This window comes from Mytilus californianus, unplaced genomic scaffold (genome assembly GCF_021869535.1).
Source record: "Mytilus californianus isolate M0D057914Y unplaced genomic scaffold, xbMytCali1.0.p SCAF_10, whole genome shotgun sequence".
Lineage (NCBI taxonomy): Eukaryota > Metazoa > Mollusca > Bivalvia > Mytilida > Mytilidae > Mytilus > Mytilus californianus.
In genome coordinates, this window is record NW_026262582.1 from 54,516,350 (window position 1) to 54,530,515 (window position 14,166).

General features: G+C 31.1%; 1 protein-coding gene across 3 annotated transcripts in view; it reads left to right on the forward strand.

The window, feature by feature from the left end:
* LOC127718868 (epidermal growth factor receptor-like) overlaps positions 1-14,166 on the forward strand; it is a 213,534-nt gene that overhangs the window by 82,977 nt on the left and 116,391 nt on the right. For 2 of the 3 annotated variants that reach the window (XM_052224917.1, XM_052224918.1), the window contains exon 2: positions 13,783-14,160. In XM_052224917.1, coding sequence (XP_052080877.1) covers positions 13,783-14,160 — 378 coding nt within the window. Of the gene's footprint in view, positions 1-1,282; positions 3,023-13,782; positions 14,161-14,166 lie in introns of those variants that run through there. The other variant, XM_052224919.1, reaches the window with a different exon arrangement.

Below are 14,166 nucleotides of genomic sequence, written 5' to 3' on the forward strand. Positions count from 1 at the left end.
AGTTTCCAGACAATAACTTGTGTTCAAGTTTATGGATCTCTCTGAAATTGTACTGCAAGGTACCATACCACAAAGGGTTTTTCCATTTTAAGTTGGTTATTTCTGATTTATATTTAAAAGCAAATAATAATGATATGGTAGGAGATACACACCAAACAGGATGTGTAAATTATTATATAATAAGTATTGTGCAATAGCAAGAAATTTTCAATTGCACAGTATTGCACAATAGCAAGAAATCTTCAATTGCACAGTATTGTGCAATAGCAAGAAATCTTCAATTGCACAGTATTGCGCAATAGCAAGAAATATCCAATAGCACAATATTGCGCAATAGGAAGAAATTGTCAATTGTACAGTATTGCGCAATAGCAAGAAATATTTAATTGCACAGTATTGTGCAAAAGAAGATACTTCGTATAAATTGCTTATTTCTTGACCAATTTCAATGGGGTTTTATTCTTGAATTCTTGGGGTTCTTTAATATGCTGAATCTAACCGTGTATTAAGTTTTTGGATTTTGGGCCCTGTTTTTAAATTGGTCCACATTGAGGTCCAAAGGGTCCAAAATTAAACTTTGTTTGATTTCATCAAAAATTGAATTATTGGGGTTCTTTGATATGCCGAATCTAACCGTGTATTTAGATTCTTAATTTTTGGTTCCGTTTTCAAATTGGTCTACATTAAGGTTCAAAGGGTCCAAAATTAAACTAAAGTTGATTTTAACAAAAATTGAATTCTTAGGGTTCTTTGATATGCTGAATCTAAACATGTATTTAGATTTTTGATTATGGGCCCAGTTTTCAAGTTGGTCCAAATTGGGGTCCAAAATTAAACTTTGTTTGATTTCAACAAAAATTGAATATATGGGGTTCTTTGATATGCTGAATCTAACCATGTACTTAGATTTTTGATTTTTGGGCCCCGTTATCAACTTTGTCCACATTGAGGTAAAAAGGGTCCAAAATTAAACTTTGTTTGATTTCATCAAAAATTGAATTCTTGGGGTTCTTTGATATGCTGAATCTAACCATGTATTTAGATTTTGGATATTGGACCATAATAGGTGAATGTCCAATTTAAAATTTTTAAGTTCTTAGACCACATTCATTCTGTGTCAGAAACCTATGCTGTGTCAAATATTTAATCACAATCCAAATGCAAAGCTGTATCCAGCTTGAATGTTGTGCCCATACTTGCCCCAACTGTTCAGGGTTCGACCTCTGCGGTCGTATCAAGCTGTGCCCTGCGGGAGCATTTTATTTACTGTTGAAGTGTGCAAAGTTTATCGAGAAGTATTCTAAATTTATGTATATGTCATAAATGTCATTGATTACATTATTGAAACTGGACAGCTAAAATAGGGATAATATGTTCGTAAACATATATTTTTTTAAAAAGTGTTTATTGTGGAATACTTGTATTAATATAACAAGCTACAGCAAAAATTAAAACAAACCGACAAAATGAGCTTGACGCTATCTGTCTTACGGCAAATTCATTTTTACAGGAATTAGTTTATGTATCAAGAACTATAAATTAAAGGATAGAACCATTTAGAATTGTGAATATTTTAATTGACTAATACACGAAAGACTTAGATTATTCGTATTTAATAAAAGGGGGTCCAAACGTATTTTTTGTACAATCATCTTCTTAACTTACGGAAATGGCTTTTTAACTGTCTGTAAATATTAAAATTGAAAATGACCCAGCCTTGTTCTCCAATTTCATATGTGATAGCTGTCGGTACTATTAAGATCGAACTAACCAGAAATAGGAAAATTGGACTAAAATTAAAATTGAACGAATGACTCTATTCGGCAGTGTACATCAACGGAATGTAACGAATGGAGTATTCGGGTTACTTCGCACGTATATACGACAAAATTACTTCCATGGCTAGATTAAGTAAGAATATTTTTCGAATTCTGATGTATTTTTAATTTCAATAATGATTGATTAATGAAAGTTTAATATCTAGTGGAAAATATGACATTATTGATTCATTATATATATATAAAACACCAAAAATTTCTAGGTTTTGATATTCCTGAAGAAGAAGAGTTATGATGTAATTTTATCCAATATAGACTGATCATTATATCCAATATAGACCGATCATTATATCCAATATAGACTGATTATTATATCTAATATAGACTGATCATTATATCCAATATAGACTGATTATTATATCTAATATAGACTGATCATTATATCTAATATAGACTGATCAGATCATTATATCTTATATAGACTGATCATTATATCCAATATAGACTGATTATTATATCTAATATAGACTGATCATTATATCTAATATAGACTGATCATTATATCCAATATAGACTGATCATAATATCCAATATAGACTGATTATTATATCCAATATAGACTGATCATTACATCCAATATAGACTGATCATTATATCCAATATAGACTGATCATTATATCCAATATAGACTGATCATTATATCTAATATAGACTGATCATTTTAATGTTTTAAAGTACAGAATCTATCACAAAATCTTGCTCTGCAATTCTAGTATTCATTACATATTTTTTTGGTAATTTTTAAAATAAAAATGTTGTATAACTTCGAGTATAAACATTCAGTGTTGATCATGGGACAATAGAAATTGATAAAGCATTTGATTGACTTGGATCAGAAGGCGGCTTGATGTTTGTCTCAAGGGAAATTAAATGAAGACTCACAACTGTGAAGGAAATAAGAATATTGTTAACAATGATCTAGTTATGTGCCTTACGGGAATTGCTGTCTTTTCTTTCATCTCACCAGAACGTATTTCATAAAACAAGTGTTTTTTTTCCAGATGTTGTTGATCTGACCACTTCCACACTTTTGAAATGTACCATGATACATTTTCTTCAAAACAGTAATAGGATCAGGAAAAAAAGTCTAACTTACAAATTACAGCTCAATCCTGTCTCAGGTTGGAGGGTGGATCAGTGTGAAAAGGGGATAATAATACAAAAGATTATATTCTAAATAGAATGTAAGTCCAATAAATCTTTCAAAGTATGCTTGAATTAAAGACCAATATTCCCCTGACAAAGTACCTGTGAAAACAAATATAAGATAGCTTTGGGACAATTGAACTAGGACAAATTTGAAACCCTCACACAAATAGATCAGCACTTATATATTGTGCAGTTGAATACTTTTTTGTGGGAATATTCATTTTAAAAGGTCTCTGACTGTTGCCTTTCTTATTTTAAATAAGTTATAGGAATGCTGCTGTGTCAGTCAGTGTCCTATTGGCCACATTCCTTATTTGTTTTTGTCACATCTTTGTGGCTATAATTGACAGCAAAGATGAAAATATATCAGTTGTTTTAGCCTTTCATTAGAATGAACATAAATTCTAGAATGGATGTCTGGTATTTATATTATAAAACATTGTCAGCTTAGTGGACATTTCTCTAATCCAAGGAAAAATTTGTCAATGAATCAATGTCTTAAGCAGTGATGTGCAGATCTTGTGTGTTATTGAATTATACATAGAAATATTAGATTATAGGTTCTTGGAAAATGTCATTGTACAGAATGTCTTTCACAGGGACTTTCTGTAATTACTTGTCTATCTCTTGAATGTAATCTTGTCAAAATAGCATATCCAAATGAGAGGGAGTATAATAAAAAGATTATTTGGTGGTCAATAGGATCAAGGTTACATATTTACGTGCAACATTTTTTTATCAAGAGCTATTATATGTATGTAAATTGTTTCTGTTCATTTAAACTAAATAAAATAGACTGCAAGCATGAAAATAGTAAATTTTTAATCATGTTGCTTTTTATACGCTGGTCAAAATTTTGATGGGACGGGACGTATTTTGGTATACAAATGTCTGCCGTCCGTCTGTCCGTCTGTCTGGCGTCCACATGTCGCACCGTAACTTGAGGACGACTTATCAAAATTTCATGAAACTTAACATAGTTGTTTCTTATGATGGTCAAACGATCTGTATACTTTTTGGTGAAAATAAGATTAGAACTTTTTGAGTTACGGGACTTAGTAACTAAAACAGGTGTGTGTTTTTTTTCACATGTCGCGCCATATCTCAAAAACAATTTATGATTATTGCTTAAAACTTTACACACTTCTTAGTTATATTAATCAAAAGATCTGTATACTTTTTGGTGATGATTCAAAATTTTATTTTAGAGATATTGAGTATTTTGTTAAAAAAGGGGAGGGGTTTTTCACAAGTCGCACCGTATTTCAAAAAGGATTTATGATTATTGCTTAAAATTTTACACACTTCTTAGTTATATTAATCTAAAGATCTGTATACTTTTTGGTTTTGATTCAAAATTTTATTTTTGAGATATTGATTTTTTTTTTTTAAAAGGGGGGTTTTTACATGTCGCGCCCTATCTCAAAAACAATTTATGATTATTGCTTAAAATTTTACACACTTCTTCGTTATATTAATCTAAAGATCTGTATACTTTTTGGTTTTGATTCAAAATTTTATTTTAGAGATATTGAGTTTTTTGTAAAAAAAGAAAGGGGGTTTTCGCATGTCACGCCGTATGTCAGAAACTATTTATGCTTATTGCATAAAAATTCACACACAAGACGACGGGCGTATCATGCACTCATGGCGCAGTTGTTTATTTCACATGTCGCGCCGTATCTCAAAAACGATTTATGATTATTGCTTAAAACTTTACACACTTCTTAGTTATATTAATCTGAAGATCTGTATACTTTTTGGTGATGATTCAAAGTTTTATTTTAGAGTTATTGAGTTTTTTGTAAAAATAGGGGGGTTTTCACATCATGCCCTCATGGCGCAGCTGTTTATTTCACATGTCGCGCCGTATCTCAAAAACGATTTATGATTATTGCTTAAAACTTTACACACTTCTTAGTTATATTAATCTGAAGATCTATATACTTTTTGGTGATGATTCAAAGTTTTATTTTAGAGTTATTGAGTTTTTTGTTAAAAAAGGGGGGTTTTCACATCATGCGCTCATGGCGCAGCTGTTTATTTCACATGTCGCGCCGTATCTCAAAAACGATTTATGATTATTGCTTAAAACTTTACACACTTTTTAGTTATATTAATCTGAAAATCTGTATACTTTTTGGTGATGATTCAAAGTTTTATTTTAGAGTTATTGAGTTTTTTGTAAAAAAAGGGGGGTTTTCACATGTCGCGCCGTATCTCAGAAACGATTTATGATTATTGCATAAAACCTCACACACAAGATGACGGGTGTATCATGTGCTCGTGGCGAAGCTGTTTATTTGAAGATATCACATGAAAGATTAAAAATCATGAAAGGTTAAAAATTATGGGCAAAAGCAGTTAAACTACCCCTTATGGTACATGTGACAAATAACTGTCATGTAATTCCTGGCTAAATTTACACAAGATGTCAATATTTCTGATTTTTTTGTCTATTGAGAATTTTGTGCTAAATGTTTGATCAGCTTATAATGTACAATTTATTCAATAACTTGTCTAGACTTTGGACTATATGTACACATGTAGGTGCTCGTTTTAAGTGTTGTAGACTTTGGACTATATGAACACATGAGGGTGCTTGTTTTGTGTTGAAGACTTTGGACTATATGTACACATATAGGTGCTTGTTTAGTGTTGAAGACTTTGGACTATATGTACACATGTGGGTGCTTGTTCAAGTGTTGAAGACTTTGGACTAATATGAACTCATGTGGGTACTTGTTTAGCATTGAAGACTTTGGACCTTTATTGTACACATGTGGGTGCTTGTTTAGTGTTGAAGACTTTGGACTATAATTGTACACATGTGGGTGCTTGTTTAGCGTTGAAGACTTTTGACTAATATGAACACATGTGGGTGCTTGTTTAGTGGTGAAGACTTTGGACTATATGTACACATGTGGGTGCTTGTCTAGACTTTGGACTATATGTACACATGTGGGTGCTTGTCTAGACTTTGAACTATATGTACACATGTGGGTGCTTGTCTAGAATTTGGACTATATGTACACATGTGGATGCTTGTTTTAGTGTTGAAGACTTTGGACTATATGTACACATGTGGGTGCTTGTCTAGACTTTGGACTATATGTACACATGTGGGTGCTTGTCTAGACTTTGAACTATATGTACACATGTTGATTCTTGTCTAGACTTTGGACTATATGTACACATGTGGGTGCTTGTTTAGTGTTGAAGTCTTTGGACTATATGAACACATGTGGGTGCTTGTTTGGTGTTGAAGACTATACTGCAACCTTAGAAGGCATCTGTTATTATGCCCTCGCCGTAGCAGAGGGGGCATTAAGTGTTACCCTTGTCCTTCCTGTCTGTCTGTCCGTCCCGTCCGTCATTAATTCCCAAAAATTGGTTTCCGTTCTCTTATTTTAGTTTGCCTCAACCAAATGTTATAAAACTTATACACAATGCTTATTACCACAAAACACAGATCAAGTTTGAAATTGGGTGGCGTCACTTTTACCGTTCTTGATAAATGGAAAAATTGCTTAATCTGTCGTTTCCGTTCTCTAACTTTAGTTTGCCTCAACCAAATATTATGAAACTTATACACATTGCTTATAATCACAAAATTGTCTTAACTACATCTGAATCCTGCATCTGTATGTGGAAGTTGACTCATGCATATTTACAAGCAGGGGCATCTGTGGCCCATAGACACATTCTCCATTTATTTGGTATAACTTGTGTTGTTGTGTAGTTGTCTTACAACATTTTATTCCACATTATCTTTTATTGTTTGTGTATATTGGGACATTCTAATTCAAGTAGATCAACCCAGGTTTTACAGCTGACTATGCTCAACCTTTTTCTTAAATAACAATAATTACTAGGTTCATATTTATCACAAAATTTATATTTTTGTACAGATTTTTAAAGTACAAGTACTCTCCTGTTATAAAATTAAGTATCAGAGAATTATAAAGACAATGTATCAAGATCTGGAATTTATGGTTTCAAGTCTTACAACATAGTAATTTTTCTGTGTTATCAATGTACTTAGACTTTTTTTTTTTCCAATTTGAGCATGGATATTAACAAATCAAACCAAACAGGGCCATGACCGTTGTATGCATCCTACATAGCTGGACAGAGTCAGCAAGAATTGTTATGCAAGTTTGGGCCTGGGACAGGTCAATTATTCTTTAATTCATTTCAGTTGAATTTGGTCAACCTTAAATTTCATATATTGAATAATCATAAAAATACTGGACAGTACATTTTCTGACCACATCAACTACCAACACCCAACTCCTATAAAAAAAGCACAGAATCAACAACAAACCAAACCAACAACAACCAACACATGGTCCTGATAGCATGAATTAATAAAGGCACAAAATATTACCCTTCAAACTTTGAAGCTTTTTTGTGGATTAAAATTTATAAAAGTGCATTTAATTTTTTTTTTTAAATCTCAGACAGTGAGTGAATAGCAAGAATTAAATATTTTTTTAATATTCTTATACTGAAATAACTATTGAATAAAATAATACTCTAAATTCAGAAATTATTGCGTACATTTATTTTTGTGATTTTCGAAGAATTAAAAAAATGCAAGATATAGTATTGTGATTTCAGGAAAAGCTGCATATTATTGCAATACTCACCCAAACACATTATTCGCATTAATAAAAATCTCTGAATATATCTGAATTTACAATACTCTTTATTATCAGATTCTTGAACAGTGTGGTTGAAGAAATACATTAGACTTGGTGTGTCACTGTAAAATCATTTCTTCAGCCTCTGGCTTATACAGGATAATCAGTCACTGATGCACTATTTCCTTGTGGTATAATTATTACAGATATCATGAAATTTGAAGCTAAAATTAGCAAATTTGTTATCAGTGATTAAAAAACTTCAACTTAGCCAGAGGGTGAAAATGTTTGTTAATAATTAAAATGTAAGTGCAGATGACTTGTTTAGCTGATATTGTGGGTGTACTGTCCATTTTCGTATGTTTTGTTTATTACAGAATACTTGATGAAGTCATTGAAATGAAATTTCATTGGTTTATGTCAAAAGAATGGTTGATGTAAACTTGTAATTCCAATGTTCTGTGAGAATTGTATCTAATCTCCCCCCTCCTAAAATTATCCATAATGATAAATTAAGAATTTACTTAGAAAGGTTCCAATTCCATCAAGCCAAATTGCCTTTTGATGAATTTGGCTATTCATTTTAGGTAACTTTTGGTTATATAGCTACATGTAGCTCTTTAGCTTTTCTAAGTATTTCAAAAGTTTGGGTTGAGTGCATGTTCCTGATGGAGGTAAATCCAGAAAAGCACTTGAGGATGGCACAAAATTCATGAGGTTAGATTTTCTTTATGAATCTTTATGATAAAAATGGCATATAAGTTTCAGGCATAAAAGGAGTTCCAATAGAAAAATGCATTGTACACAATGATTTGTAGTATGAACATTTTACTCTAATGTAAGCATTCAATGATTGCAATATTGGACAAAATCAACACTTAACCCACAGAAATCATCATTCATTGATTAATACTCTAGTTTTCATCAAATTCTGTTCATATTTTTTGTATGATAATCAACTCTCTTCATTTGTCCATCACTGATCATAAAGTAGTAACCACCCATCCTAAAGGTTATTTAAAATCAGCAACAAATGAATGGACAACTATCAACTATTTAAACCTATAAACTGTAGGTTTCTAAAACATTTAGCTAACAGAAAATTTGTAACATAAAAGATATGAGCAAATAATAAGATATATAAGAATATATCAAGATGTACCGTTTTAAGAGACTAAAATTTTAGAGTTTTTTCTTTAACTAATATTAATTGTTATTGACAATTTTTGTATAATTTCCTGTCGTAACATATCTGACAAGTGTTTTCTCCTATGGAAAGCAAACAAACTTCAATAATATAAAATTGAACTCTGAGATATGTCTGGCACAAGCATGTACTGGTCCCATGGTAGCTTAAACCTGGAATGGGTCATTCTTGAAGTTTCTTTTTGCTGCTTGATAACTATCATGCATTATTTAAAGGTATAAAACACAGAGAGGTCAGATTTGAGTCTAGAAACTGTTACCTTGAGATTTCCACATACCATGTTAAAACCTTGCTCAAAGCAGAGTTCATACTTATTCACATTACCTGGATCTCTTAAGGAAAGTGAAAATTCTCACAGTTTGGCACATTTTGAAAATGCAGCATCTGGTCTTAACTAAAAGTTTGCCCCAATGACAGAAAACTCACTTTTAGTTTCAAGAAGGTTAAAAAAGGATTAAAATTTGCAATTATTTTTACCCCATAATTTACAGTTAATTGCATGCTTTAAAATACATTGGGAGGAAAGGCTTTATACATTTGAAATCGTCTTCATGAAATATCATGATTAAATAACAGTGTATAACAGATCATAACATACAATCAGTCCTTTTAATATTGCTCAACCATGACAAAATACGAAATAATTCAAACGAACCAATGGCCTAATTATGACAAAAAAAAACAAAAAACAAATAAGCCAGACAGCAACAAATGACATTGCAGGTTCCTTACTTGGGCACATATAGAATGTGGTGGCTTACATGTTTTGGAAAGCTCAACCCTCTCCTTACCTTGGAAAGGGGAGTAGCAGCACAATATAAGAAAAAAACTAAAAAATATGCATTTTTATACCATTATTATGATATTAGATCTTAAAATTAGATAATAGAAACTCCTAGATGATCATTTTATAGGTTTCAAAAATTGAACCATGTAATGAAAAAGTGAACCAATTACTTTCAAATATGAATGATGTCTCATTTGCATATATGTCATAATATCATCATTTTATAATGATGGATATAATTTGACATAACAAAAGAGCATTGATTTAGTGGTTTCCATGACAGTATCCAATCACAATCGAATTACAGAACAATTAAAATAAGACTAATCATAAATCAGTGATTAGGGAAGATGTATGTAGACAGTAAGATTTCAGATTTACAAGGTGAAATGTCTAATTAGTTACATGGTCTTGACTTCTCTTGTGGCAATCAATGAACTTCTTGTAATGTGAAAACAATCTAGCAATTTTGGGGTGTAAAGTGATCTGTTATTACTAATCATGAGCTGTATTTGAATGATTTTTAATGAATTTGTTAGTTCTTATATTTTCACAGCTTTTCTTAGTGTTTGTGTGGTATAATTTTAATGTGTATTTTATAAATTGAATTCTCCTACGTACCAGTGTCTTTTTTCCTTACTTAAAATTAATGAAATTTCCTTCTCCAAGCTTTAATCTTCATACATTTTTAGCTCAATTAGCCCATAGGCCCCATTTTAATCTAATGCCACCACTTGGTATTCAGGGTTTGTTATAATTTTTGCCATACTCTATCTTTTCAAAAACCATGGTTGATCAAAGGTATTTTTTGAAGTAATTAGAATATGAATAATATAACGACTAATCAGCATTGTAAACATATACACATTTCTCATTGAATTTTAATGAAGTTTATGTCAAAAGTTTACATTAGTTATAGCTTTGAAGAAAATCTGCACGGATCTGATATTGCTCAGCACTCAGGTCTTATTTTGCTCAGCACTAGTCTTAATTAAAGCAGTACTGCATCAGCTTAAAATTTAAATGAAATTTTTAAGAATGGTAAAAACTTAAATGTGATGATTTATCGCCATGCTTTATCAGAACAGATAACAAAGTGATATCCCAGTCTTCATTTAAATCTCTACTATGATGTGGTTATCTCCCTTGATGTATTGAATTTGCTTTGATTTAGTTACTTTGTATTTAGATAAGGGAATCAATTAACAAGCTTTATCCTCAGAACAGTTAAAATGAAACACTTTGTAACTATAATTTATAAGCTATCATTTTGATAAAATGATTTTTTAATTGATTTTGAGTTTCTGTTGATACTAAGAAGAGGAACAGAACAATATCTGATTTTAGTTCAGTTTTTTATTTTCTGTTTTGTATCCTCTACAAACATTAAAATTATTAGAGCATTACTAATGACCAAAGTCATTATCCTGATATTGGTCACAGTAAGTTTCTTTGAGGAAATTTTAATTTGCCTAAATATTTAGGTAGGACTACATATTCAGGGGGCATTTAAGGTTATAGTTTTCCTGGCTTAAAGTGTGAATTATTGCTATTACTTTGCATCCATTGTCTGTCAAAAAGCTGTCCTTTCATTCCTTAAACTAAAACAAAATGTTCTCTTAGCTCTAAAACCACTTATCCAGCTGAAACCAAAGTTGTCCCATTCATCCTTAGATATCTGGTTTCAGATACATTGTAACCTTATTCTATGGGGTAAGTGAGGCAAAATGGTATATTATTTATAGCTTTCTATGTCAATATACAGATTGTTTGAATTGACATGGATGGTCTGCCATGGCTGTTTACAGTTATGTAAAAAGTCTTTAGCAGTCACTTCCAATGAATATTTTTTTCCAGTAGAACTACTTTTGACCTAATTATAACCTTGAAGTTTGAAATTTTATGAAACAGTTTTGGAATATCTGGGGAAAAGTATGGAAAGGAAAATGATATTGAATGTCTATTGAGTCATCAGATTATGAATTCTGTCAAATCTTGTTTAACTTCATGCATGGTCACTGGTGGAATGATATGACTAAAACCAACATTTCAAAAAAATACACACCTAAGTGAATCTGATATGAAATATTTGAATTGGGGCCTTTGAGATGTTAATTGACATGGCCTGTCAAGAACTCAATGATATTTTTCCTTAAATTAAATAACACATTATTCTCATTCATTTTGACAATTTTGATGTTATTTGATTATAAATATTTTGTTATAAAATATACGTAAGAAAATGTCAAAACAGCATGCAAACTTCCAACATACCAGTTAAAAGTATGCATGATCTACGATTTGAAAATGATAGTTCTTCCAACTGTTCAAAAATTAATGAAATCTTATCAAATGATGTAAAAACCTTCTTGTAGAATTATCTTGGAATGATCTTCTTTCAATCACTGCTGTGAAAAGATACATTTAAAAAAACTGTAGTAAAGATAGAGGTTATCTAGCAGCAATCCTTTGATTTTCTGTAGTGCAGTTTACCCATCATTGATACATTTGAGTTGTTTTCACCTCTTATCTAATCTGATCATTTATAAATTTCAGACAAGTATCTTTAAGATTTTCATCATTTTCTGACATTTTTTAGGTCAGTTCATGATAAGTCAGTTTTCACCTGTTCTGAAATAAAGATAACAATTTTCTATTTCTTTAATTAACTTTAGTACAGACTTGCAAAAATTCGTACAGCCTAGTGCAGTATATATATTTTTAGATGGAGCAAATAACTATTTCAGTATAGTAATTACAAAAAGCAAAAGATTCCAAATATTTCATCAAGAATAACTCTCTATTGATAATTGTTTCAACATAAGAACAAAAATCAAAACATCTTATATGTTGTTCAACCTCAAACTGCATTAAATGAACGAAATAATGTACAACAAATATTAGCAGTTTACTCTTTTAACTTTTTGATAGTTTAAATAAGATTTCTTAAACACTACCTTGAAGGTATAAATGTAATTTGTTTTTTGACAATCAGATGAGTCAGATGTAACTTACTTTACAAGGAAATAGTAACACCAGGTAAACCATCACAAGGGGCAAATGTTAACACAATATATTTTGTAACAAACGTATTATTAATATCAATCTGGTTCATTGGTCAATTTTTGGAGTTTTTGTGGTTCAGGGTCACTTTTAGCAATGAAGTTTGCTTTATTTGGTGTTTGAAATTGTTGCGTAGTGTTCATGTCTGCCTGGCGAGGTTTATCTACTATTGACCTTATTTTCATGGTTTGAATGCATTAGTCAGGCTGTTGAATTGTTTTACATTTGTCATTTCAGGACTTTTTATAGCTTGCTATGCTCGAGTATGGGTTTTGATCATTGTTGAAGGCTGAACAGTGACCTATTGTTTCTTATCTTCAATGTCATTTTGTCTCTGGTGGAGAGTTGTCTCATTGACAATCATACCATTATCTTCTTATTTTTATATTATCCAAACTTTGCTTGTGATAAAATGAAATATATGAGAAAATTTGCATTCTCAGCATCTACTTTTTCTTGCAATAATAAGTATTTTTTGTAAATTTTAGAAAATATAGATTCTACGAAGGCATTTCCTTTGATTTTTGAATTTCTGACATATGGGTATAAATATGGCTTTATTCTATATTTTGGAATAAAAGCAAATGAGGGTAACTAGTAAACTAGTATACAATAATGTTTAGGGGCCAGCTGAAGCCCACCTCCAGATGCGGGATTAACTCCCTGTGTTGAAGACTCATTGTTGACCTTGGGCTGTTTTCTGCTCTTTGGTTGTTTGACACATTCCCTGTTTCCATTCTCAATTTTATTGCTTAATAATTACTTTTTCTGACAAATACTAACTACCTTATATATTTATTTCTAGCTGCAGGTTTTACTAGAAAAGAAGTCTGTTTCTTTACATTTACATAATATTCACACATAAAAAAACATGATCAAAAACAGACACTAGACCTAATTTGATAGATCAGTTATAAGGACAAGTCTGCTTTGTCACCTCTTCAACTCTTTTTGATAATGATGAAAATAAAGGTATATGCCTGTACTTCATTATTTTGCATGTTATGTTACCAAAACCATTAATAGCATAAATATGCAAGTAGTATTTTGTTTTGATTTATGACTAACTTATAGAGAATATTTATTTTTCAGTGGTATGTCGAGGAACCAAAATGGGCATGAGTGTTAGTGGAAGCTCTAAAGATCACTATGAATTGTATAAGCGTAGATACACAAACTGTACATATGTAGATGGAAATTTGGAAATTACATATTTAGATAATAATGGGGAGGGTTCAGAACAAGATTGGAATTTGACTTTCTTGGAATCCATTGAAGAAGTTAGTGGATACGTTTTGATTTATTCTGTTTTTACTCAAGAGTTGCATTTGAAGAACTTGCGTCTCATAAGAGGAAGTCAGTTGTTCTCATTCAAGGGAGAGAAGTTATATAGCTTAGTTTTAGCAAGTAATAGTAAACCAGGATCTACAACGAAAGGATTGATGCACCTTGGATTTAAAAGTTTACAAGGTAATA